General features: G+C 32.4%; 1 protein-coding gene across 1 annotated transcript in view; it reads left to right on the top strand.

The window, feature by feature from the left end:
• The window catches only part of LOC118186856 (structural maintenance of chromosomes protein 4-like), a 139421-nt gene that overhangs the window by 58844 nt on the left and 52691 nt on the right, over positions 1-27886 (top strand). Inside the window, exons 12-17 of the mRNA XM_085823565.1 lie at positions 6701-6822; positions 7381-7489; positions 10842-10973; positions 13794-13955; positions 14553-14593; positions 26635-26822. Of these exons, the coding sequence (XP_085679691.1) occupies positions 6701-6822; positions 7381-7489; positions 10842-10973; positions 13794-13955; positions 14553-14593; positions 26635-26822 (754 nt within the window). The remainder of the gene's footprint in view (positions 1-6700; positions 6823-7380; positions 7490-10841; positions 10974-13793; positions 13956-14552; positions 14594-26634; positions 26823-27886) is intronic.

Raw genomic sequence — 27886 nt, 5'->3', positions numbered from 1 at the left:
GACAAATCTCAAAAGCGTGTTGCCAACACAGGACAACGAAAAGGTAGAAATTAATTCGATAGGCGTAGAAGTGAACATCTCCCACCCTATCAGGTTTAGTCCTGATACACAGGCAAAGGTGAAAGTTTATTAATTGGTCTTTTAAATATGCCAGTTTTAGTTTTGACTGTAGCTACGCAAACTAAGCCGTCCTTGCCCAGATGGACATCGATGATCTGTCCTATAGGCCAAGCTAGAGGTGGAGATCCATCTTCGATGACAAGAATCACCAAGTCGACTTTTAGATTGGGTCTGTTGTGCTGCCACTTGGATCTCTGCTGAAGAGAAGTCAAATATTCCCTTTTCCATCGCTTCCAGAATCCCAGACGTAGAATCTGTACAAGTTCCCACCTAGAACTCCTTGTGCGAACAGACTGATGTGTCTCTGGAAAGGAAGTCAAAGTATCTCCTGTAATAAAATGAGAAGGGTTAAAACATTAATAGAGTCAATATCAGTATCATTCACGTAAGTAAGTGGACGTGAATTCAAAATAGCCTTGATCTGGGTAAGTATTGTTGACAACTCTTCGTAAGTTAAAAGAGTCTCTTTCAATACTCTTCTCAGATGAAATTTCGCTGAGCGAATGCCGGCTTCCTGTATTCCTCCGAAGTGGGGCGAAGCAGGTGGTATAAAATGCCATTCAATAGATGACTTAGTTAGTTCTCGGGAAACCGATTCCGTTGCATACAAGGAAGACTAAATCTGATTTAGTTCTTGTAGTTTTCGGCATGCTCCCACAAAATTGGTACCGTTGTCACTGTACATGTGCCGTGGTGCACCACGACGTGAAATGAAATGTCTAAGTGCCGCGATAAACGAGTCTGCCGTCAGGTCACTGACTGCTTCTATATGCACAGCTTTAGTCGACAAGCAAACAAACAGAGCTATATAGCCTTTCGTTGTTTTAGAACCACGACCCTTACTAAATTTCATGGTAATAGGACCAGCGCAATCCACACCAGATGCGTAAAAAGGTCGTTCCAAAGTCACTCGATGTTCAGGTAAGTCACCCATCAATTGCGGATATGAAGCAGCTTTAAATCAATGACAGATTAAGCAATGGTTGACACAACTGCGTATCAATCTCTTTCCTCCAATTATCCAGTAAGATTGCCTGATGAGGTGTGATAATAAAGAAGGACCAGCATGCAGATAAGTAATATGAAGTTCTTTCACTAGTAATTCGCTAAATTTATGTCGAGAAGGAAGTATGACAGGATGTTTGATGTTAAATGCTAAAGATGAATTTCGAAGACGTCCTTCCACCCGTAAGAGACCATCTTTATCTAGGAATGGCTACAAAGAACGTAGTTGGCTCTTCTTGGGTAAAGATTTCTCTTCTTTAATACATGCTAAATCATCTTCGAAATAATGATTCTGAATTCAACGAATAATGAAATTTTCTGCTACTCGAATCTCTAGAAATGTTAGCGGCATAAGGCAGCTGCAGTTAATGCCACTACGTGAAATGTTCTGAGTAGCATGATGCTTTTTGCAATTAGTAATAAATCTTTGGCAGTAAAGCAGAATACGAACAATTTTACAATGCGAAGAATAATGCTCGAACAAATTAGCTAATAAATCATTCGATTCACATATATGAGAAATAAAAATAGGATCAGATCTTTGTTTGGCTTTTACTTCAGTATCATCTTCAGATTTTAATTCATATTTAGGCCATTTTTCCTCTTCGTGACGCAACCATGGTGGACCATTCCACCACAAAGTACAATTTGGTAGGAGTTGAGGTTCAATACCACAAGAAGCAATGTCTGCAGGATTCTGTTTAGACAGAACATGATTCCAATGTTTAATAGTTATCACTTCTATGATTTGAGATGTTCTATTTGCCACAAAAGTTTTCCACTTACGTGGATGAGCTGATAGCCAAGACAGAACTACCTTGGAATTCGTCAACGCAAAGATTTCAAAATCAAACTTCTTTAAAATATTCAATAGAGATCGCATTAATCTGGTTAACAAATATGCAGCACTAAGTTCTAATCAAGGAATGGATACTTGCTTTATAGGCGCGACTTTAGTCTTTGATACCAAAAGATTAACCTTAACCGTACCATTGCATTTTTGGCGACAGTAAATGGCTGCTGCATAGGCCTGCGAAGATGCATCAGAAAATCCATGTAGTTGGATAACACTGTCCGTTGTAAGTATGACACATCTCAGAATTTCACAATTATTGATTTGACTGAATGTCTCTTGAAATTTAAACCAATCATCTGAGATAAGCTGGGGAACAACTGAATCCCAGTCGCCTTTAACTAACCATAACTTTTGATAGAATATTTTAATCAATATAGTGCAAGGAGATAAGAGACCTAAAGGATTGAAAATGCGAGCAGATTCTGCTAATATGCGTCTCTTTGTTATAGGTGCGTTGATGTGCAGTGTAGCTTTAAAACTAAAGGTATCAGTAGTTGAATTCCAAAAAAGTCCTAAGACTTTCGAACTCGAATTAGGAGATATCTCTAAATCAGAATTCAACAAACAATGTTCCTTAAATTCAGTTAAGAATTCTACAGAATTTGAATTCCACTTCCTCAAATCAAAACCACGGGCATGTAAAATTGAAGATATTTTCTTGCAGACAGATACTGCATCATCAACTGTATTTGCACCCGACAATAAGTCGTCCATATACATATCCTCTTGCAATATACGAGATACATCTGATTCCTCTTTAGACTCTAAAGCTACCTGCTTCAGACATCGAGTTGCTAAAAATGAAGCAGAGGAAAGACCGTACGTAACTGTTTTCAACTTGTACGTACGCATTTCATCACTGGAATTGTATCGCCAAAGTATCAATTGATAATTCTGATCTTCAGGGGCTACCATCACCTGACGATACATCTTCTCCACATCGGCTGTGAAAACAATTTTAGGAAATCGAAAATTAATCAAAATCTCAAAAATATCTCTTTGTAATTTCGGACCTACCCCTAAAAGAGAATTCAATGATATACCATTTTCAGATTTACAGGATGCATCAAAAATTACTCTTAATTTTGTCGTTGTGCTGGAAGGTTTAATGACCACATGATGAGGAAGATAAAACTTTTCTATATCCGATCTGTTAGATAAATCATCATTAATCACAGTCATATGTCCTAACTGTTCATATTCATGTATGAAATCTTTATACTGTTTTTCAAATTCCGGATTATCTTTGAATTTTCATTCCATGGAACGCAACCTAGAAATTGCTGCCGGTTTTGAATCACCCAACTTCAAATGCGATTTATAAAATGGAAGTTTTACAACAAATCGCTCATCTGAATTAACAGAATGAGTGTTTTGAAAATGTGATTCACAAAATTGTTCCTCAGGTGTCAGAAATTCCTTTTTCCCAACATCGACAATATCCTCCATTTCCCAGAAACGCTTAAGTTCGTAATTAATATTTATATTATCTTCTAGCTTTATGAAGTGTGCATTTGCTGTTCTGGGGCCTTCCATATTATTTCCGACCTTCCCAGCAATCACCCAACCGAAAATTGTATTTTGAGCTACAGGCTCATTTTTCGAACCATATATTTGGCCACATCTTAAAACGGAGAAAAAATAATCAGCTCCTAAAATCAAATCAATTTCTTTGGGTTGAGCAAAATTCGGATCCGCTAACGGAATAGATTTAGTGTATTCTATATGCTTTACATTAATCACTTGTTCTGGCAATGGCAAAGTTAACCTATCCAAAATGTATGCGTCAACATCAATTACTTCATTTTTTAACTTTGACTGAATTTTAAAATCAACAGAACCACGAGTTTTGGAAGCTGGCACTCCGCCAATTCCACGCAAAAGTAACCTTTGATTTGTTCTTTTGAATCCTAATCTTTGAACAGCTCATTCAGAAATAAATGAACTTTCACTTCCGGAATCCAGCAATAATTTAATTTCAATAGTTTCGCCACTGGATGAAAATGCGAGTGCGAGAACTGTAGGCAAAATCGCCGATTTGCAATTTTGAATCGTATTACTGACAACTACCTCACATGATTCATTTGAAATTCTCTCTCGAGTGCTTTCGTTTTCATTTGGCGCTGTTAAAAGCTGTACGTTGCTAGCTTTAACATCCTCATGCAACAAACTATTATGCGTTTTTGAATAACACAAATTACTCTTTAACTGTAAATTACAGTTTTTGATTAGATGTGAATTTAAACATAAAAAACACAATCCTTGTTTTCGTACAAAGTTCTTTCTAGCAGTAACATCCAAATTCTTAAATTTAACGCATTTATGTAAGGCATGAAGTCCGTTACATTTCGAACATTTAGTATTACTAAATTTAGAATTCTGTAACGTTTTAGAACTAACATTACTACTTTTATCAAAGTTTAGCTTCCGCTTCTTTGTTTATGATAATTTCGAGAGAAGAACACCTTAAATTTAAAAATTCAAAAAATGATTCCAATGTAGGAAAATCGTCTTCCACTGTTTTCTGTGCCCATAACTTTCGAGTTTCTGAATCTACCTTTTGAAGCAACATAAATATTAACCATGGATCCCTAGAAGTTGCTTTGTCACCAAGAGCTTTTAAACCACTGATAACTTCATCGGAAGTATCAGCTAATTGCCGTAAATTAACATTATCAACCTGTGAAATACATTTTTGATCCATAAATGTTTTAATTGACGATTGTACTATTTGCTTCTTTTTATCGTACCTAGCGAGCAACTTTGCCCATGCTTCTTCATAAGAATTATTTGATAACGGAATATGTTTAATTATAGAAGCTGGTTCATCAGCAAGTGATCCGATTAAATACTGAAATTTCTGTATATTTGATAAAGAAGTATTATGCACTGTTGCAACAAACAAATCTTTAAAATTCATCCAGTCATTAAAGTTACCCGAAAAAATAGGAATATTCAACTTAGGTAACTTAAAGTTACTAACATTAGAATTTCCTGAAACATTTGGCACATTAGCCACATTTAATACATCTAATAAATTTTGATACTGAAGTTTCAAACCAAAATACTTCGATTCAAAATCTTCAATTTCTGACTGTTCTTCTGGTAATTGGGCATCAAATTTATCAAAATCTGAAAAAATCCTTTCCAAGCGCTCCAGATGCAAAATTATTTCATTTTTAGATAAATCGGAAGAAATAGTATTCTGAAGCCTTGTTACAAGGCTTCATTTTGCCCTACCACGCAATCTAATGACAGTAGCTTGATCCATAATAAGTAATCAAAGTATTCAAGTTCAAAATCAATACAAAATAGATATAAAACTTCAAGAATCAAATTCAGATGTAAATCGAAATAAAAGCACTTATCTGTACTTGAACTGCTGACGAATTCTCGATCTGATCTCGTCGGTGCCTCCAGAAATTTGTTTACGTTCCTCGTATTAGAATGACGCCGACATGGATGACGCAGTTTTGACTTTAAACATACTTAATAAATTCAGTCACTCTTGTCTATTTAAACCAAACTGAATACATTTAATAACAAAACATTAACATGTAAACATTTAGTGATAATTCAGCAGTACAGATAAGCATAAAATAATAATTACAACAGTTACAGGTCAGCTACGCTTTTAGCGACCGAATTCTATGAACTACAAATCTCAAAAGCCTGTTGCCAACGCAGGACAACGAAAAGGTAGAAATTAATTCGATAGGCGTGGAAGTGAACAAATATGAAACCGTAATTTATGAAATAAAGAGCAATTATGATCTAAAGGGTATCAAAATTTACAAAAAAAAAAAAACTTAATATTTATTTGTTTACTTTATTAAACATTTCTTTCAACGAGCGCCTGCGTAAAGCATACATTACGCATAGTCGAAATTAGAAAATTGCAACCAGAAAACTATTTGATGTGTATTCGTGATATTTATAATGACGAGGAATTTGATTTTAATCATATCAATGACGGAGTACATCAAGATGAAATACTACATTTAGTTAGGAATTATAAGCCAAATAAAATAAAAACATCTGCCCTGAAGATAAGGATAGTGCTGACAGATCAACTTCCAGTTCATTGCGCGCCGCGACTCCCCCCCCCCCCCCCACACACACACTGGACATCGAAACATGCTTTCACTTTGTAGATCCTTTGGCAGCTCGGAATCGGAAATTCATTTTGACATAATCAAAAGTTCAAGCTTACTTTTATGAAATTGCTCTAACAGTCTGCAAAAAATAATAAGCCGGATCCAGTTCGAAGATTAAGGAACAATGCAATCTGCAACGTTAACTGAAATAGATAAATTTAGCTTAGTTTATACCATCCGTTATACATTTAACACGCGTGTGTAAAGGTATTATGCGCATGCGTAAATGCATTATGCGTAGGAAGTTTGTAGCTTTGAGGTTCGGATTATGGATGTCTGGATTATGGACGTCTGGATTAAAGACTTTTGACTGTATATGATTATTTAGCAAATGCTTGCCTGGAAATTTATTCATATTTTACAGTTATGTGTTTATTATTAGTTTACTAGTATGTAACAATTGGAAATCTGAACTGCTATGAATTTTACAAAGTATGCTTTTTTAAAATAACTTGCTCTTAACTAGAAAAAGATCTAAAATTAATAGCTTCCTGAATTTAATTTTTGTCATAATTTTTTTAATGTTAATATAGAAAAAGTTATATTAAACTTTTTTTAACAGGTTGATTTGGCTCAGTCTGAATTAGATCTATATCAAAGTACCGAAAAGAAGGAGAAGGAGAAACTGAGTATTTTGAAATCTGATTATGAACAAGTCATAACTTCCATAAAAGAACAAGAAAAGTATGTTAAATAGAAATAGGCACTAAAAATAGTCCTCAAACTGCTATCATTGTATAAAATAATAATTTCTTAGTATAGTTGAAGTGGTTATAACATTGATAGATAAATCATGTTGCTAAAATGTAAAACTGGTTTTAAGAAATCATTGTTGTATAAAAAAATTAAAGTTAATATAATTTAGCTAGGAATACCGAGATGCAAAATTATCTTTTTCCTGTTTTGTAATGTAACAATGCCGCAAGTCATAGAATATGAGGCTTTCTTGATCTGACATATCAAATCTTGCATAGCTGTAAAAAAAACTGGTTTAAGATATTAATTAGCTCTTAAAAATTTGAAGTTTCATTTAAAGACCTTGGTATTTGAATGGAACTTTGTTTTTATACACGGTTTTTTCTTTTTTAAATTTCTAAATTTTCTGTAAATCTTTTTAAATAACTCTATCACAGGAAATGTTATGTTATCCTGTATGCATCCAACCTTATTAAATAAAATTTATTGTCTTTATTCTACTATGCTTACAATAAAAGATGCTATCATCTATTTTCATTATCCTAGATTTTTAGAAGAATCTGAGAAAAATGTTTCTGAAACAGAAACGAAACTGTTATCAGCAAAACAAAAATTAATGGAAGAAGAAAAACAAGAAAACTCTATCAATGAGGAGGTGGGAATATTTGATTCAATTTAATTTATGATTTCATAAACAAAATGCTTACATATGGTGATGTATTGTTTGTATTGAAATATCTAAACGAGTTTTTAATAATTTTTTGATGTCTTAGATATTTTTTAGTTTATTTAATTACGGCAAAGCACACTAGAGCTATTTGCCTAAGGGGAGGGATGCCTTCGTTGGAGGACTTTCTAAGGAAAACTGGGTCGTATACACGTTATACTTGGGAAACAACCACGAAAACGCCCTTGCAGCCAGCCCATTCGCAGGATTCAAACCTCGGACCGAACTACCAGTGTTCAGGGATTTTACCGTTAGGCCGCTGGTGGGCCCCTACAGAAAGTAATAAACTAAATTAACTAACTGAAAAATATTACTAATGTCTATCAAAAAAACTCAGATTTTGTCACAAATTATTTTTACTTAGTTTTACTACCTGAGAAAGTAATTCATTTAAAGTGAAATAGTTTAATTTTGATTGTTTTCTAGACTATTTTGAATAGCATTTCTTATAATTTATTCTATCTTGATCTATTTGAAGTATTCTTCAATGTGTTGATACACGGCCACCAGCAAGGTTGCCACGCTACGTTAAAAACCTGGAAAAATGGAAAAAGTCATGGAATTCGAAAATTTGCCAAAAAAAGTCAGGGAAAAATAATTGAATTTAAATATTTTATTCAAAATCTAGAAAAGTCAGGGAATTTCATACTGTGATCCCCAAAAAAGCGATTTTTGTGCCAATGTTGGAAGCGGATCACTTGGTGAATCATGTATCATGTGAGCTGGCGTAGAGCCAATTTTTGCTGTGTCAATCTGATTGTTTTTTAGAATGGCAAAGCCAGTTTCCAGCATCTTTAGTTTCCAGTAACCTCAAAAATCCAGAAATTTGCATAGGCAGTGCATGTTAAATGGAAAAAAAAAAAAAAAAAAAATTCCCCCATTCTCATATAAAACAAAATATTTTAAATCTTTTCTTCTTTCTTAAATTCTTCTTATTTGTCATTTTGCAGTAAAATAATAAAAATAAATCATCTAGGATAATCGTTTAATATATGTATATTCCCCAAAATACTGTACAAAATACAAAATTTTTGTAATTCAGTTCTTAATCCTTAAGTAATTAACTTTATTTTAATGTTATTTGTATCATTTAATGTGTCTTCTTCGTTTTAAATTTATTTATTATTAGTTAATAATACTTTCAAATTTCAGGCAATTTTCTTTGGCATACTTATGAAACTCATTCTAGCTGTAATATGACATACCATCATGAAATTTAGTTCGCATATTTTTACTTATGTATGCTGCTAAATATATATAAAATACTTGAATTTATTTTAAAGTGTCATTAAATCAATTTCTTTCTTCCTTTAGCTGCAAAATGTGTGCAGAAAAGACATTTTTAAATCCTGATTAGGCAGATTCTAATCTCAGTCCTCAGTAGAGAAAACAACTAACAATTCCTGTTATAGTTATAGAAGTAATCCTTTGGGGATTACATATATATATGTGTGTGTGTGTATATATAAAGTCATATTTAATTGGCAAATGTTTGTGTTTTCAAGTGGCACCGTAATTAATTTACCCTCAGCAAGCCAACACGCACTACGTGAATAGCCTGAAATTTTTTTTTAAACAGCTTGGGAAAGTCAGGGAATTTCATTCTTCTGTTTGCGTGGTAACCCTGCATCAGTGTTCTGTTCTTGAAATAGTCATCAAAAATTTTTCATGGATCATTCATAGTTCTATCTGTAGATTTTCTTTTATGCTTTAGAAATAAAAAATAAAACACTAATCCTATTTTAAAAACATGCAACTTAATGCAGAAAATTTGTATATGTATGCTTTAATGTATCCACACATTGTCTAACTAAATAATTATTTTAATCCAAAATAATAGCATTGATTACATTTACAGAATTTGTTTGATTTATAAATGTAATTTTGTGTTAAATGAATAATGTAATGCATATTTGCTTCATTTCTGGCCAATATACTCCCTTCAATTGAAATGTTTGTATAAATTTTTATCATGAAATTATTAGTTTAAATCACACATAGGCTGCCAAAATTGTGGGAATTTTCACCATTTACCGCATCATTGCTGTGCAATTTTTTATTTTTATCTCTTGCAATAAAATTTCTCTCTTAATAATAATAATTTTCCATTTCCTCTCTATAACTGTGAGCATTATACAGGTGTTTCTAAATGAATATCGGGGTTTTAATGCTTTGTAGGATTTATTACATAAAACTTAAAATCATAATTAATACATGAAATGAAGGAGCAACTGTAACAGTTCTGTTTGTTGGTATGCGCATGCGCCAAAAAGTGCTAGTAAAAAAAAAAAAATGGCGGCTAGTGAATGGAAAGTTTTTTATATTCTGCAGTTTTCAAAGAGTTCAACGTTCTTTCCAGATTAAGTTCAGATGTGATCCCTCAAGTGATAATAACATCCGTAAACGGCATCATCAGTCTGAAACTACCGGCTGCATTTGCAAAGTATGGAATGACCAAGGGTTAATGAAGAGAGTGTTGAGCGAGTGAGAAATTGGTGTGATTTCTACCTCTGGATGTTCATAAAGGATTGTGTGTATGTGCCTCCACTACCAGCTGACCTAACCGACTTAAGAAACAGGATTGAGGCACCTGTTGCAACAATTACACCACAAACACTAATTAATGTTTGGGAAGAATTGGGCTATCGACTTGATGTGTGCTGTGTGTCAAAAGGTGCTCACATTGAACACTTGTAAGCTTGTATAACTGTTTGAGTTGCTCTTTCATTTCATGTATTAATTATAATTTTAAGTTTACATTATAAATGCTACAAAGAGTTAAATGATATTCATTTAGAAACACCATGTGTAACTAACAAATCAAAGGAATTAAGTAGAATTTTACAAAAGCTTGCATAATTCATACTATATTTATATAAAGTAATCCTCCGACTTAGATAATATGCAACTTGTGTAAATTCGCAGTCAGGTAATTGCACTAAAACTGTAACTTTGAATTTGAAACTTACCAATTAGAAATAAGGACTCTGTAAATAATTCTTGTTTTTCCAAGCCATGTTTTTTGCACTCAAGAAACATGGCTTGGGAAACAAACTCAAGTAATAATTTGCATGGTTAATTTATAAAATAGCAATTCCTTACAAGGTTATATTTAAGCAATTAACGTATTCAACTTACATAAAATTCAAGTTGTGCTAAAGTTTATGGAACAAACGGAGCATATGTGTGGATACTTGTGTATAATGTATGTGTGTATGTTTGTTTACATATAAAATAATAATTTTCATTTTGATTTTGCGTTTTGCATTTGTAATTCCAGTTGAAAAGTAAACGAATGAGGCTGGACGAAGCAAAAAATTCTTTAAATGCCTCTCAGAATCATAATGCTCTTGTGAAAGCTTTTATGGAGCAAAAAGCAAAGGGAAAATTAACAGGTGTTTATGGCAGATTGGTAAGTATAATGTTTGTATTTTTAATGTATCTTTTTCTTATTTGTGTTAGCTTCTCTCCCTTCTAGTGTCTTATTTTTAAAACAATTAATGCAAAGATCAATTTTTTTAGAGTCTCAAAATGTTTATTCACTGCTAAATTTTTATTCATCACACATATAAATTTTATGCATCAATTTACAATTTTATAAAATTTTTGTATAAAGTTCATTTTTAATTAACTAGAAATCCATTTGCTTTGGTATGCGGAGTGAAAGGCTTGGAATTTGTATTGCTAATTTTACTTGTGTTTTTGAACACCTGACATCTTTTTTCAAGAAAAGTCGGTCCACTTAGGGTGCTCAATATTGTTTAGAATAATTTACGAATTTCTGTATCAAATTTAGAATGAATTAAATTTATCAATTATGAGATCCAAAAATGTGTGCCTTTCAGTGTTCTAATTCTTAGGAGCTCTAGTATTTTGAGAACCATTATCAAAAGCTCGACCATATATTCATGATTTATTTCTTCCATGTTTATTATGGAGTTACTATGTCTGTCAACAATTAAACATTTATTTTCATAGCAAATTTCTAATGCTTTAGATAATGATTGAAAGGATTCTTCTTATGTTTCAGTCTGTTTTGCTTCATCTCATACGGATAATTTCAAGTATGAAGCTTATCAACCTCCAATAAATTAGCATTGTTAGAAATTATACCGTTAAATTGAATTTTAAAATTGTTCCAATCTTCATTTTGGGTTGAAAATGTCAGCAAAAAATCAAAGACATATTCGGTAATTTAATTTTACTGGCAGCATCTTTAATAGTTGAATAATTCTGATTTTCAATTACCATTTACTGTCGTATGGAAGATCTTATCCCTTTAACTGTTTGACCCGGATTTTCTCGTTCTTTTATGCAAGCTCCTTAACGGTTTCTCCCATAATATTGTCATTTTAAATATCTCCTTGAAAACAAACTGACCCTTGTTTTTGTTAGACTTAAAAGAAACGTCAAAAACGGATAGCCCAGATTTTTTTCACACTTTCACCCCAAAGTGCCTAAGGGGACAAGCGTCCCTCCAACCCTGATGACAATTGTTAATGAATGACCCTCAATAGCATGGGAATTTTTATGATCAAGAACTCTTCTTGATGTTTTACGATAACGGCGACTTTACACTTGTTCTAAAGTAATAAGAAATTTGTTACCATTTAGAAAGTTAATGGAAGAGGAAATAAGAATTTCTGTTTTAGAGGTTGTTTAAGAAATAAAAAATATAAAAAGGAGATTTTTATAGAATAAACTTTTATTTATAACTCAAATGATTAATAAATTAAAAAAAGAAAAGTAATTTAGCTATTGTTCTGCTATCGGAAGGGATTCAGGAATGTATGTATGCACGTCATGTGCATGTGTCTGTGTATTTACATGTATATGTTCGTATGTATATATATGCGCATACATGACCACATATATCCGTATATACATGCATATATACAGAGTACCGTAATTTATTATATAGATTAATAGGAATAAGAGATTAAATAATATTCTTTACAAAATTCATTTACAAATTTATATCATGAATAATAAAAAAAATTCACGCCCTATATATATTTTTGACATTGGAAATCGACTGATTTCGTTATTTAAGTGTCTGCACTTTTATAATCCTTGATATAAATTGCACATGAATATTGTAAAGAAGTTTAATTAATCTCTTGTTCCCATTAAAATATGTCATAAATTATTTTTTGCCTCTGGCTTATTAAGAATATAATAAGTTTTGAAGAAAAGCTTATGCTCTAAAACTTTTTAAATTTTTATGTTCTTAATCTTAATAACTCATTTTCAGTGAAAATTTTCAATTGAAAAATCATTTTTCAAAAATGAATAAAAATTTTTTTACTTCCAATGAAGTGAATGAATAACTATGAATTTTTTTTTTTTTTTTTTTTTTTTTTTTTTTTTTTTTTTTTACTTTCAATAAATGCCTCAAATAATCGAAAACGTTTTCTGACTTTTCACTCAGAAATCAGAAGTAATGTTAAAAATGTCATACAAATTTCAATTAAAAGAATATTTTATATCAGTGCAAACGTTAAAGTATTGACTTTTGTAGTTTGTCTTACAAATGAAAATATGTGCAAAAATCTTGTCAACCTTAAATTTTTTTTTTAAAAATTAATGGAATTTTATAAAATTTGTTTTACCATATTGTATTATCATCTGCAATCAATATGTTTACAAAATTTGAAGGGCAATTTTACAATTTTTTATGAATATATTTTGAGTTTCTCTGTATTTTTGCCTTGCTGCAGAATGAGAATTGAATTGATTGAGTGAAAAATATATCTTTAATGAAATTTGAGGAAATAAGTTTAAATGAAGTGTAGTAAAAAATGTGTATTAAATTAATAGGCCGTACAAGGCATTCTTTTTTTTTTTTTTTTTTTTTTTTTTTTTGTTTGTTGAATAAGCCTTGCTTCTTTTTTTAACTCCCCTTTTCCATTTTTTATTTTAACCACTTGCGCTAAAAAGACGTGCTACGCACGTTTGTCTCAAACCTCGCGCAAAAATTAAAATAATGTGGTGCACATGTCACCTAACAATGAGATTGTTTATTTCTCGAGTTACAGCTCTGAATTGCACTCGCAGACGCGGAGCGGCATAAATGAGACGCTTTAACGCTTGTTATATTGTAGCGCACGGCACCACAACCGTGAAGTTTAGTTGTAGCGCAAGTGGTTAAATAAGCTTTTCTTCTTTTAACTATATGTTTCATTTCTATTTATGAATAATTTGTATATTAATTATTTTTACAATTTTTTAGGGTGACCTAGGAGCAATAGATGAGAAATATGATGTTGCCATTTCTACTGCTTGTGGTAGTTTAGATCATATAGTCACTGATACAATCACTACTGCTCAACAATGTGTTGAGTTTATCAAAGCCAATAATTTGGGATATACAACATTTATTGCTCTTGATAAGGTAACTGGTTTTAATTGCTTTAAAAGTGTATTCTGAGTAAGAAAATAAAATTATTAGGTACCTTCTGATTATCTGCACCTTCCACAAAAATTCATCAACTCATTGGTAATTTTGTTAATTGCCAAAAAGCAAATGTTTGGTTAATTTTGCAGCTTGTAGATATTGTTCAATTCATAAGTAATAGAAAATAAAAGCATTTTATTAAAAAAGGAGGTTTTAAAAAAATGAGAAAAAAACAAAGATCTCTGTGGTTGATAATTATGTTTTTACAACCAGAAGATAATGTTCATGAATAGCCTTAGCATATAATTCACATGTACTTAAACAGGTGTTCGTTAACTGCTGCCTTGTATATTTGAAAATATGCCAGAAGCATGGCAATTCTATGTATGTTTCAATCTAGGATGCAGAAATCAGAGATTACTAATTAATATTGTTATTAAAAGTGAATTAAAACTGTAGAGATATTAAATTACAAATTTAGTCAAATAAACGTTACTGTCAGTTGTTTACAAGCATTTTTATAAGTGCATCTTTATGTATTTTTAAAGGAAATATGTATGTATTTAAAGTCATATTTTTCATGTTTTTTTTTAGATGAAGAAATGGGAGCCGTATACTAAGGAAAAAATTATTGTGTAAGTTCTATATTTTTGTAAAAATGTTTTCTTTCATGAAAAAACTTTTAATTTTATTACCACCATTAAAACATTCCAAAAATAAAAGTTCTTAAAAAAAAGGAAAAAACACTCTAGGTTAGCGGTTCTCAGCCTTTTGACTAACGCATACCATTCTAAACAAAAATTGAAAACCTTTAGTACTACTACTACAAAGTACTACTACCACCACCATTCTTGAACAAAGCTCAGATCGCATAAGTTTGCAAGTGTTAGAGAAAAACTCAATCAGGATGTTGGGGTTTTAATTTTTGAATTTAATAGTTAAAAACACTTTGCTTTTTTGCGTACCACCGGTTGAGAATCCCTGCTCTAGGTGGAACCATGTTTAAATATAACCAAAAGAAGAAGAGTTTAGTGGGTGACATATCAGCTGGAGGTGAAATGAATGATTTGATCAAATTTTTTGTCCTTAATTGGTTTCTGTAGGGTTGCTGTGTTCAGAATCAAGCTCCAGTATTATGGAAGGTTGAAGGGAAGGTCTTTGTTCCAATATGGTTTGGTGGTGATTTCAAGAACTTCTCTAATTTTGGGTCTATTTTTATGCTAGGGTTTGGTGATGATATTGCCCTTGTCCCGCTCAGTAAAGGAATGTAGATGTATTTGAACAAAGATGTGCTATTTTTGTTAAACTGCTCAACAAAGAGTTTACTTTTGTGTGTGTTTGGTGATTCTTACTGATAGTGTTCTAGATGTTAACCCTGTGTGCCCTGTACATGTATTTTTGTTGTGAATCAGAATAGTACATGCACCTGAAGTAATTGTTGTGGTGGCATCTGATTTATCTGAATAGTTTCCAGATGGATGTAGCGGGGGTAGTAGCAAGTTTCTAACCAAATCTTTTAAACAAGCAGCAGATACCTGGGATGATCAGATAGTAGAGAAAAGTTCTAATAAATTTCCACTTATCTGATGCTTGCATCAGTAACAACTTTACTTTTAGAGAAATATTTGTAGCAGTTTGTATAATGATTTTCTTAGTACAGGGTTGCCACGCTACCTGGAGAACCGGGAAAAGTCAGGGAATTCGAAAATTGACCAAGTTATTCAGGGAATTTAAGTATTTTTGTCAAAATCTGGAAAAGTCAGGGAAGTTCATACAACGATTCCGCCAAAAAAAGCGATTTTTGCGCCGACGTCGGAAGAGATAACTTTTTTGGCGAATTAGGTATCACATGAGTGTCATTCGGGTAGCTGGCATAGAGCCAATTTTCGCAGCTCCAATTTGATTGTCTTTTAGAAAGGCAAAGCAACTTTCCCGCAAGTTTTGGTTTCCAGTATTCTCGAGAATCGCATGTGCAGTGCATGAATTAAAGAGAAAGTACCTGTTCTCGTATAAAACAAAATGGGTTTAATCCTAATATACGGTACCATGGAGGTTAGAATCAAAGAATATGTATTGTAAAGAAGGAAAACCTCTCTGCAACAGACGTGGCTCCGTTCCATCATAGAGGGAAAGAGCTGTGCATGCGTGATATATCTGCCGCCAAAGCTGGAAACCGGTGTCGAAGTTCGAAGGTCACGTTATCAAGAGTTCATAAAATGAATATCGTTTAAAATTTCTTTAACCACTTGCGCTAAAAAGACGTGCCATGCACGTCGAGATGCTTTTGTCTCAAACCTCGAGCGACGTGAACACCACGTCGATAAGCATTTATCGCAAAAATGAAAATAACGTGGTGCACACGTCGCCTAACAACGAGATTGTTATTTCTCGGGTTACAGCTCTGGATTGCACTCGCAGATGCGGAGCGGCGTAAATGAGACACTTTACCGCTTGTTATATTGTAGCGCATGGCACCGCAACCGTGAAGTTTAGTCTTAGCGCAAGTGGTTAAACTCTAAAGGAAAAGAAAATATTTTTTGGTGCAAGTAAATTAATTCATGGATTAGTTATTTTCAGGAAAACAAAAAACTACAAAAATCCGTTTTTAAAATTATTGCGAAAAATCCAAGAAGAAACGCCCTTTGATAAAACGTTTCTTCTTGGATTTTTCACAATAATTTAAAAACGGATTTTGGTAGTTTTCTTTTTGTCAAAGAGCGTTTCTTCTTAACACGTGTTTCTCAATTTCCTGTACACATCGCGGAGAGGGAAATTCTGGCCGCCAGGTTCCGTCGCCAAATCCCTTGGCAAATTTTCCCTCCGCATTCTAGCGGCGTAATAGCATTTTACTTGTATAGAAACTTTTCTTCTTTACATAGATGTTCTTTGGTTAGAATAATAATAAGATTTGGCGACATCATGATGCGCAGTAAACGGGTCAGTTTGGTCTTGGCGACAATTTTCAAAATCGTGCCAAAGCCTTACCGTATACTAGAATTTTACCGCAAAATCTTTTTAAACCTTTTTTTTTTCTTTTTAATAAATACCTTGCCATTTTGCAGTAAAATAAAAAAATAGTAATCAGTCATCTAGGCTAGCCATGTAATATAACTATATTCGCTAAAATATCGTTGATTATTATAATTCAATTTTTAAGTAATTATTTTTATGTTATTCATATAATTTAATGTTGCTTCTTCCCTCTAAATTTATTTATTATTAGAAAATAATATTTCCAAATTTCAGGAAATTTTCTCTGGCATAATCCTGAAATTAATTATAGCAGTATGATGACATACCATCACGAAATTTAATGCACATATTTTTTCCTTATGTATGCTGCCAAATTAATATAATATACCTCAATTTATTAAAATAGATTTCTTTCCTTCGTTTAGCTGCAGAATGTCTGCAAAAAAAGCCTTATTTTATTCCAGATTGGGAAGATTCTAATCTCAATCTTCAGTGGAGAAAACAAAAACTATTATAATTATATTTGTGTTTTCAAGTGTTAAGGTACCTTTTAAGAACATACCTCACGCAAATTAAATTTACCTAAAATCTAACCTAACTATTTAGCATTGCGTTGTGATTTATAAGGACCGGATTAGCCTCGTGTTGAACTGGTGATGATCATGAGTATTAATTAAATAAAACATACATTTGTTATCCAATGTATATATCTTAAATTTTATTAAGTTTCTTAAGTGGAAAACTAAACAAAATTATCAAAGTATACCAAGAATAATTAAGAAAAAAATGTCCTCTGGGATTTATTGAATAATTAAGTGAATTTGCTACACAATACAAGTAATACCATAATTAATTTACCTCTTAGCACAGCCAACGTACATTATGCGGATAGACTGGAATTTTCTTGAAACACACCTGGAAAAGTCAGGGAATTTCATTCTCCTGTTTGAGTGGCAACCCTGTTAGTAACTTTTCCTATAAAATTGAGAATACATCTTTTGTTTTCAGCAATTCGTAGTATGTATTTATGTTCATTTTTGTAAAATTAGACTCTGGTTGAACAGCAACCGTTGGTACATTTTAAGCTGTAACATCAGTACTGATTACTTTTGGAATTCATGCATGGATTCAATTGTGGAATGTGCACTTGATGTGTAGTCCTTTATGAAAGTGGAGCAATGTTTCCCAAAACAAAGGGCTTTAGTAGAAATTTTTTTTTTAAATTTGTTTTTATATTATCATTTTATGAAAATGAATATGACAAATTGCTGAAAATGATAGATCCTCCTAATTTTTATAAAGGGAAAAAGAACTTACATAGAAAACCAGGACAAGCTTTTACAGTTATTTCTCTAAAAGTTACTGTCTCTGTTACTGATGCAAGCATTAGGTAAGTGTAAATTTATCAGAACTTTTCTCTGCTAGATGATCACTCCGAGTATCTGCTGCTTGTTTGAAAGATTTGGTTTTAAAAATATCTACAGACTCTTCATTAACCAGCTTATCAACAAAAATAACACATCTTTGGTCAAATATATCTACATTCCATTACTGAATGGGACAAGGCCAAAATCATCACCAAACCCTAGCACAAAAACAGTAAACAAGTGCTTCTTAGTGGTCCATTCAAGATGGTGGATAAAGAGCTTGACGCGTTTTACACGCCTCTTGAAAAACATTATGATACTGTAAGGATCCTAAGTTTTACTAACGTTTATTTTATTTTGAATCTTTACTATCACTTCTTATTTTCTACTTCCGGCCAGAATTAAAAGCTTTTACTTATTTATGCAAATTTGTCTTGCTAACGCCAAGTACTTAAGTTGTGGCTTTTTGCCAAGCAAGAGAGAGGAAGGAGTTATTAGAAGCAAGCCGTTTGCCATAGTAGTTTTACTCGTTTGCTGGTTGCCTTCAAGGCCAGAGGTTTAATCCTCTTGATAATTTTAAACATATCGTAGTTTTAGCAGCTCTCTGTACTACATACGGCTTTTTGTTAATTAACGGCCAATCGTGGAGTTAGGCACTTGTTTATTAATTTATTATTATAGTTAGTTTAGTTAGAGTTTTAGTTAATATTTTTATATTCTTCCGTTCAGACCACAAGTGGTTGGTCTCTGTATTCCGAAGTCCGGAAACCTCTGTAAAGATAGAAAAATAAAGGGTTTCGTATACCCTTCCTGTGTGTATTGTCTACTTCACAATTTGTTGAACATAGCTTTAGTAAGCTCCCTGTTCCGGGTCAGGACAGTTAATGTTTCCAAAGCAAGTAAAGAGGAACACCAGTCCTGATAATACTATCAACTCAGCACTTGCATCTAAATGTAATATGAACGGTGGGCTGCGTGAACATGCTAGGACGGCTTTGGGTGAGTTAAAATCTCTTATAATTAAAAATTTTGAAAGATTACAATCTGCTAATTATCGCAAAGCTTGTGTGGCAAATTTGAAAACCTCTGTTATGAGACCTTCTTATGCTGAGGTGGTATCGCCATCTAGGGGAGAAAATGTAAACAAACAGTCAAATGATTGTAATTTGCTTGTTTCGGCAGTTGCTGGATTGGAAAACTTTACATCCCTTGATGTTAAAAAACTTTTGAAGGAAAAAATTAATCCGATAGAATAGAAATTAGGTATAAAAAATATTAGGACGATTTCGAATAACAGAATTTTAGTGCAATGCTCTTCCTCAACTGATCGTGATAAACTAAAAGATGAAATCAACAACAAACCTGAACTAATTTCTTCTCTTCCAAGACAGAAAAATCCTGCTCTACTTATTAAAAATGTGCCAAATGAAATTGATGATAAAGATGTATTAACTGTTCTCTTTGATCAAAATCCTGACATTTTTTTATGGTAATGAATGTATTAATGACATGAAATTCTGTTTTACCCTTAAAAAATTCCAAAACTCAAAGCATATCGTTGTCGAAATGAAACCCGAGCTATACAGAAAATGCCTACCTTTGGGGTATTTGCATTTTGAGTGGTCAGCTTGTAAAGTAGAGGAGTTTATCATAATAAATAGATGCTTTAAATGCCTTGGCTATAATCACAAAGGAGCTAACTGCAGAAATTCTGTTGCTTGCTTCAAATGTGCAAAAGAACATAAAAGTGAGCACTGCCAAACTCAAGAAACCCAAGCTTGTGTAAATTGCATTCGTTATAATAGCAAAATCAAGGATGTTGGCAAGAAAGTTGATGTCAAGCATAAGCCTTTCTCGGAAAATTGTCCTTCTCACATTTTTATGAAGAATAGAATAATTTCTCAAATTAATTATGGCTAACTTTCCCATTTCTGTTCTTAAAATTATTCAACTTAATCTTCATCGTTCGAAAATGGCTACTCAGCAGCTTGTTTTAAATATGGAAAATTCTAACATTGATATCGCTCTTGTTCAGGAGCCTCACTCTTATAAATGCTCTCTTACCGGGTTTACTTTGATGCTAATAGTGATACCATTAAAGCTGCTATTATTGTACGAAATCAAAAGCTGTCTGCTCTGCTTGATATTAATAATCTTGATTATAATATGGTGTTTATTCGTGTTACTCTCAAAACTCAAGATTTTATCTTTTTTTCCTATTATTTTGAACCTAATAGAAATATCGACTTGGATCTGCATAAAATTAATGTAGCATTAGCTTCAAAAAATTGTAATAGATTGATTTGGGCTATGGATGCCAACAGCAAATCTGAAATTTGGCATAGTCCAGTTTCAGATTCTCGAGGGGTTAAACTTTGTGAATTTTTAAGTATGAATAACTTGTTCGTTCTAAACGAAGACTGTGGTCCTATAGTACTCAAGGTTCAAGCTATATTGACATTACGGTTGTGGGATCTGATCTTCTTGCAGATATTTTGTGTTGGTGTCAACCAGATTATGAATCCCTTTCTGATCACTGTGCGATTGAGTTTGAACTTTCTGTAGCTTCTAATAACACTCTCTATGACAAAAAAAACAGCAAAATTGTCTTCAGTATAAAGAAAGCTAACTGGAATATTTTTACAATACATGTAAGCAGTCGATTGATGAGTTTTCGCAGTTTATTGAGTGCTGTACGGATAAGCATGCATTAAACTCTCAACTAGAAAATTTTGTGTCGATTCTCTATAACGCATCTAAGGCTTCCATGCCTCTAAAAAAGTCACGGGTTCATAAGGTACCTTGGTGGACTACTGAAATCGATTGTATGAGAAAACAGGTTAATGCTGCTAGACGTAGATTTCAACGAAATCGTAACCCTACTCTTAGAGAGTTATATAAACAAAAATATCTTCACTTAAAGCATAGTTACAGTTTAAAGCTCCAGGATGCAAAGTTTAAGTCTTGGAGAGAATTCCTAATGGGTATAAATGAAAGGAATGTTTGGAAAAAAATATATATGAATGGTATAAAGAAAAATTTTATGAAAAGAATTGAAGTCAGTGGAATTTATCTCCCATCTGGTAATTGTACAAAGTCGCTTGAAGAAACTGCTAATGAGGTTCTTAACAGAAGCTTTCCCACGGACCATTTTAGCACGGATAATTCGTTTCATAGAATGATTAGGGCTGAAGTTTCGTTAAATTATGTTGCTAATCCAGATCCTCCATTTACTATGTCTGAAATTAATAGTGTTATAAAAAAACTTAAATGCAATAAAGCTCCTGGTCTTGATTCTATTTCAAACGAAATTTTGAAGCAAGTTTATAGAATGTTTCCAAATTTATTCTCCAAAATCTTCAATACTTGTCTGAGGCTTGGTTCATTTCCTCGTTGTTGGAAAACATCGAATGTCGTTTTAATCCCTAAGAATAGTGGTCCTCGTATCCCGCATTTAGATAACTTGAGATGCATTAGTCTTCTTCCCAGTTTAGGAAAATGCCTAGAAAAGCTGTTTGTTAATAGAATTACCTGGTTCTTGCATAATAAAAAACTGCTAATTAAAGCACAGTTTGGTTTTACCCCTCATAAGAGTTGTGAAGATGCTCTTTTGTACTTAAAAGACATAGTGGACGAAGGTAAGAAGAGAAATTTACACACAGTTTTAGTGTTTCTTGATATCAAAGGTGCTTTCGACCACGCCTTGTGGCCTGGGATACTTGTTTTTTTTAAGGAAAGCTGGTATTCCATGTAATATTTACCACCTTATTAAAGATTTTCTGCATGACAGATCTGCATTGCTCTTCCTTGGCCACGTTTCTTCCTCCCGCATTTTGGAAAGAGGTTGCCCTCAAGGCTCGGTTTCCGGACCTTTATTGTGGAATTTAATTATGAATGATCTACTCAATAGACTCTAACATTGTCTGAGTTGTAAAACAATTGCTTTTGCTGATGATCTACTAATTTGCTTTCAAGAGAAGTGTCCCATTACTCTCTTTAATACGGTTCAAAACACCCTTAATATTATTTCCAATTTGTCCAGAGAACAGAAATTGGAATTAAATCCTAATAAATCTAAAATTATGATAATTAAAAGAAAGCATGTCAGCTATACAAACCAACAACTGTACTTGGATAATACCTTACTCGAAACGGTGAATGAAATTAAATATTTAGGCGTTATTCTTGATCATAAGTTTTGTTGGAAATATCATATTATGTATTTATCCAATAAGTGTGAAAATATACTTAGAGGACTTAATCGTGTTTCTTGCAATACTTTTGGTTTAAAATTTAATGTTATTGATATGATTTATAAGCAGGGTATTGTCCCCTTTATTTGCTATGCTTCTAGAGTGTGGGGAACAGCTTTAGAAAAGAAGATTAATTCCCGTATACTTCGCAGAATTCAAAGAAGAATTTTACTAAGAGTTGTGCGTGGCTACAGAACAATTAGCTATGAAGCCTGTTTCGCAATTTCAGGATTTCCTCTGATTGACCTTCATGTTTTGAATGACAAAAAGTTTAAAGATACCATCGGCAAATTTATGTTCGATGCCAAGGTGTTGTTTGAAGATCTTCCTCATCCTGCCAATCGTTTGCCAATTCAAACTATCATTTATGACAATTCTGTTGATGATAATTTCCCTGTTGTGTGTTATACAGATGGCGGTAAAATTAATAATCGAGTTGGATTAGCTTATGTCGTTTTCCATAATGGTTCTGAACTGGAATACAAACTCTTTAGAATTCCCAATGAATGCAGTGTTTTCCAAGCTGAATTACTGTGCATTAGTGAGTTAATTAAGTGGATATCTAACAACTGTTCGCTAAGTGCTAAATTTCTTATTCGCACTGATTCTCTTTCATCCTTATTTTCTCTTAGGAATATCTTCTCATATAATAAATTAATTGTGACTTCCCATGCTATTCTTAAAGACCTTAACAATAAAGGTGTTGATGTTATCTTTTCTCATGTACGTGGCCATACTGGCAATCTAGGAAATGAACGTGCTGATTGGTTGGCAAAACAAGCTACACATCTTCAAGTAATTACTCCAATGATACTTCCTAAGTCATTTTACAAGAACAAAAGTAGGGATGATATAATACTCGAGTGGAATGAACTATACAGGAATTCTACTACTGCCTCTTTGACTAAACTATATTTTCCTTCCATTCCTCACAGACTGAATAATAAACACTTTTTCTGCAATTTTGAACTTACTCAATTTCTAACTGGACATGGTAAATTCAATTCATATCTGAAGAGATTTAGATTATCTAGTACAGACTTGTGTTCATGCAGTTTGGTATTTTCGGGGGAGTGCAAAATGTTGAACATTTGTAGTTCTATTGTTCAAAGCTCAAGGAAGGACGAAAGGAACTCATTTCTAAGTTAAACTCTGTGAATATTACATTTCCTCCCCCTCTTCATGTTTTTGTCCAACATAAAATGGATTTCTCTTTTTTTTTTGTAAATTTATCTCTTACGTATCATCTGTGAATTTGTAAGTTTATTTTATTTTGTGTTGTGTTGTTGTATTTGTTTGTTTGTTTGTTTTACTTACCTCTGTAAGCCTTGTGTAATACTATGTGGTGCACAAGGATTTAAAATTTTCAATAAAAAAAAAAAAAAAAAACAAGTGCTTGATATCACCACCAAAACACGTTGCAAAATACACTGTCTCTTCAATCTGGACGTACAGCAATTTGTAGTACAGCAACAACCCTGCAGAAACCTATAAAAGATGAAAAACTTAATCAAACCATCCATTCATGCTTCAGCTGACAAAATAGACTGACTATCTCTAAAAGCTTCTTTACTTCAATTTATATTTAAATGGGATTCCATTGTGTCAGCCTAAAGTATTTTGTCTCCTTTTACTTTATTTTAACTGTATGAAAAATTTTGAACATAAACTTTCTTGGTTGTCTGCCTGGTTTTTAAAATGTTTTGTAGATTGAAACTGAATTTCTAGCAAAACAATGCCTTTTATAGTATAAATAATCTTTTTATAATTCTTTATATATATATATATATATATATATATATTCTTCTTAAATATGGGGCTTAAAAGTATTCTTTTTAATAACTAAATTCAAGTTTGCTTTATATCAAAACATATTAAAACACATTTATATTAAAAATATTTTTGTTATTAATACTTCTGAATAGTGTAAATAACTGTATATGATATTATCCGTTCTAAAGTATTTTAACTTAATTATAAAAATGTTTATAAGCATGATTTACTTGATGGATGGTTCAGTATGAAATATCATTCAGGAAGAATAACTGCCTAATTAATTCACTTCTTGAATTTATACGCTTAGGTATAGAAAATATTAGAATTATATGGCTATTTACTCTTTCATCTTTATTTACTTTATGATTATATGTAATTGCAGTTTTTTCAGTTATGTGCTAGTATATTTTTAATGTAGATTTGTTATAGTAAAAAGTGATTAATTTGATCATGTATAATTTCCAATTATTATGAATAATCCACAATCATTTTAGTGAGTTTAATATAATTATTTAGTAAAATGTCAATTAAATTATATTTGTCACTGGTTATGCATACTTTTCATTTGTAATAATAAATATGGTATATTGTACTTAATAAAACTTATCAAATATTATATACAATTGCGAAACTAATTCATTTGGAATTTATACATAACTTCTAGTAAATGGGTGAAATTCTGGCATGTTTAGGAAATTATATAAAATTGCTGATAAAAGTAAACATTTCTGCAAAATTTATCAAATTCACCAAGACGATCTGTGATTATACATAATAGCCTATAGTTATGTATAATCACAAGATGAGTTATTTTTACTGTGATATATTCAGAGGGACTGTAAACCTCATATACAAACTTTGAAGTAAAGTAGAGAATGTCAATGTGAAATATATTTACATAAGAAATTGTGATCTGACATGCTACCTGCAGGATATAGAAGCACAAAGACAAAGCAATGTAAGACTCTTTATTAAGCAAAACTTAACAGTGCAACAGCTGGTAGGTGCAGAATAGAATTCCACGAGAAGTGTTCAAAATACTGATCATCTGCAGTGATGCATGTTTGACACTGATGGAGCATTGAATGCCAAATATTTTCAGATACCTGGTGTCTTGTGGATCAGCAGCAGCAGTTTTTTCATGAGGTTTATGTCAATAGCAATGGACATTTCATTCAGTGTCCTAGAGAATCCCTTACAGAAAAAAATCAATGCTAGATAAATCAGGTGAATGTGGGGAAGTTGTGCAACATGTCCACCATGATGATCTTGATGGCTATCATACAACAGCATTTGTTTCCAGTTCTGCTTTCCTATGTGAATATGGCTCATCAAGTTTCACCAAACCCTGGCTCTTTAACACGTTGACGGTGGTACGTGTATTCATTGTTCTTTTCGTGCAGCAGCGTTTGAATTAGTGGTTCATTTCGTGGAGCAGGTTGATCTATCTGACCAAATAACTTCATATTATAATTGTTTACAGACAACAGTGAAGTGGTACAGGAAAACTGTTATACAGCTGATATGCAGAACTTCTCTTTTGAATGTGTGGTATGTTCACAAAAGATGGGGAACTATGCATATCAAAATTTTTTAATTTACAGAAAAAATTATAGATCATCTGTTGACAGATGTTGTGAATCCCCCTAGTAAAGTAATAATAACAAAAAAGAAAAAAAAATTTTTTTTAATTCGTGCAAAGGATCTGCGACAAAGCAATACAAAGAATGTTATAAACGCTTAACAAGCCTAAAAGTTACTCAGTACGCCACGATTAGAGCAAAGATAGTAACAACATACTGTGATAATTGTAAGAGCAAGCCGGCACTTTATTTAGCCTGCTTTAAAAAATTGCTTAGAAAAAATTAATAATTATATTTAATTTATAATTTCCATTTCAAGTTATTTATTTTATATTGCATGTTTGATTATAGTGTTGAATAATTAAAATAAAATAAAATTTTCTACTACATATTTTTTGATATATAAGTGTGACTCATCGGTGAGTCATACCAGCCCGCAGAACAATCAAGAATGACCCACCGGTGGGTCATGCCACCCTGTGGAACAGACAAGTATGACCCGCTGGTGGATCATGCCTGCATCAACATGCTAACTTAAAAATGAAGGGAGTTTTATTTTTAAGTTTTCAGGCATTTTTATTTCACGTGTGCCTGTTGATCAGGTTCACTTAAATTGCTCTTGGTTTAAGCTTCAAAATAATGTTTATCTTTAATTTATGAATGTTTACAGGTTCCCAAAATAGAATGCAATATATATATATATTTATTTATTTATTTTTTACAGCCCAGAAAATGTACCTCGTTTATTTGATCTGATTTCGGTCAAAGATAAAGATGTACTACCTGCTTTCTATTTTGCTTTAAGAAATACCCTTGTAGCAAAGGATCTTGAACAAGCTACTAGAGTAGGTTTGCAGAGTAGTACAAGATATAGGGTTGTGACATTGAAGGGTGAATTGATTGATTTGTCAGGTAAGTTGTTGTATTTGTATATTGTTATGCTTCTTGATTTTAAAAGTTCATTTGTTTTTCAAAAAAAATATTTAGGTTATTTTTCAGTATTTGTGATATTTAATTTGAGGATGATGGGGTTAGGTGAACAGTTATCCATGAACATCAACTCCCATACAATTATTCATAAGCATCATCTTCCTTAATGTAGAACATTGTAGTTGAAGAAATATTTATTTGCATATCAGTTTATTACATATGTGTAAATATACTATGAAAACTTAATTGAAATGCCATCACGCAGAGATCAGTATATACAAATGTAAGGCAACAGCCATACAGTTGCATGTTCTTTTACAGTTACAGTCATAGGAAAGTTGCAGCAGGTTGCAACCTGTAGAAAGAGAGATAAACTGCTGCTTGTACCTCTGCCATAGTGATTATGTCAAAAAATGGGCACAGAAATGAATATATGCCCGATTTTGTCTTGTGTAAGTTTCTGCTCGCTTAAAGAGCATTGGGTGTTGGTGGATATCTAAGAGTCTTTTTGACTGGTGCACTTTGCCTTTAATGTTCCCACCAAGTAAAAGCTTGCTGGTTTCACTTGATCTATAAAAATGCACATTTCATTTTGTTCTCTGACAGTTTTTTTTTTTTTTTTTTTTTTTTTTTTTTTTTTTTTTTTCTTTGTGCAACAACACTGCATATGGCATGTCATAAGTTGGCCTAAGATGTGACGGCATGGTTGATGCATTTAACAGTAACTGCTCTGATGTAATTGCCAGTACGTACGGGCAGAAAGACATAGCAGATGCAAAACAAGACATTTGTCTACTTTGGCTGTCTGTTTGTGACAATTTTGATTAATTTTTAAATATACTGCAAATTTCCGACTTCTAGGCAGTCAGTGGAATCAATAATTACAAAGTATGTAGTATGTATATACTCTGTTGTTCCTTTCTTGTTAAATTTATTTACCCTCAAATCATTCAGGTGTTTTCTTACAATCCACAATGAATACAGCTAAGCTAGCGCACATTTACAATTTTAATGAAGAGTGGGAGCACAAGTTTTGCTTTATAAAT

This window comes from Stegodyphus dumicola, chromosome 9 (genome assembly GCF_044657685.1).
Source record: "Stegodyphus dumicola isolate Sdum_Otavi_A_Nest chromosome 9, ASM4465768v1".
Taxonomy (NCBI): Eukaryota; Metazoa; Arthropoda; class Arachnida; order Araneae; family Eresidae; genus Stegodyphus; species Stegodyphus dumicola.
The sequence above is the reverse complement of the archived record's forward strand: the minus strand, read 5'-3'. Positions and strand labels throughout refer to the sequence as shown.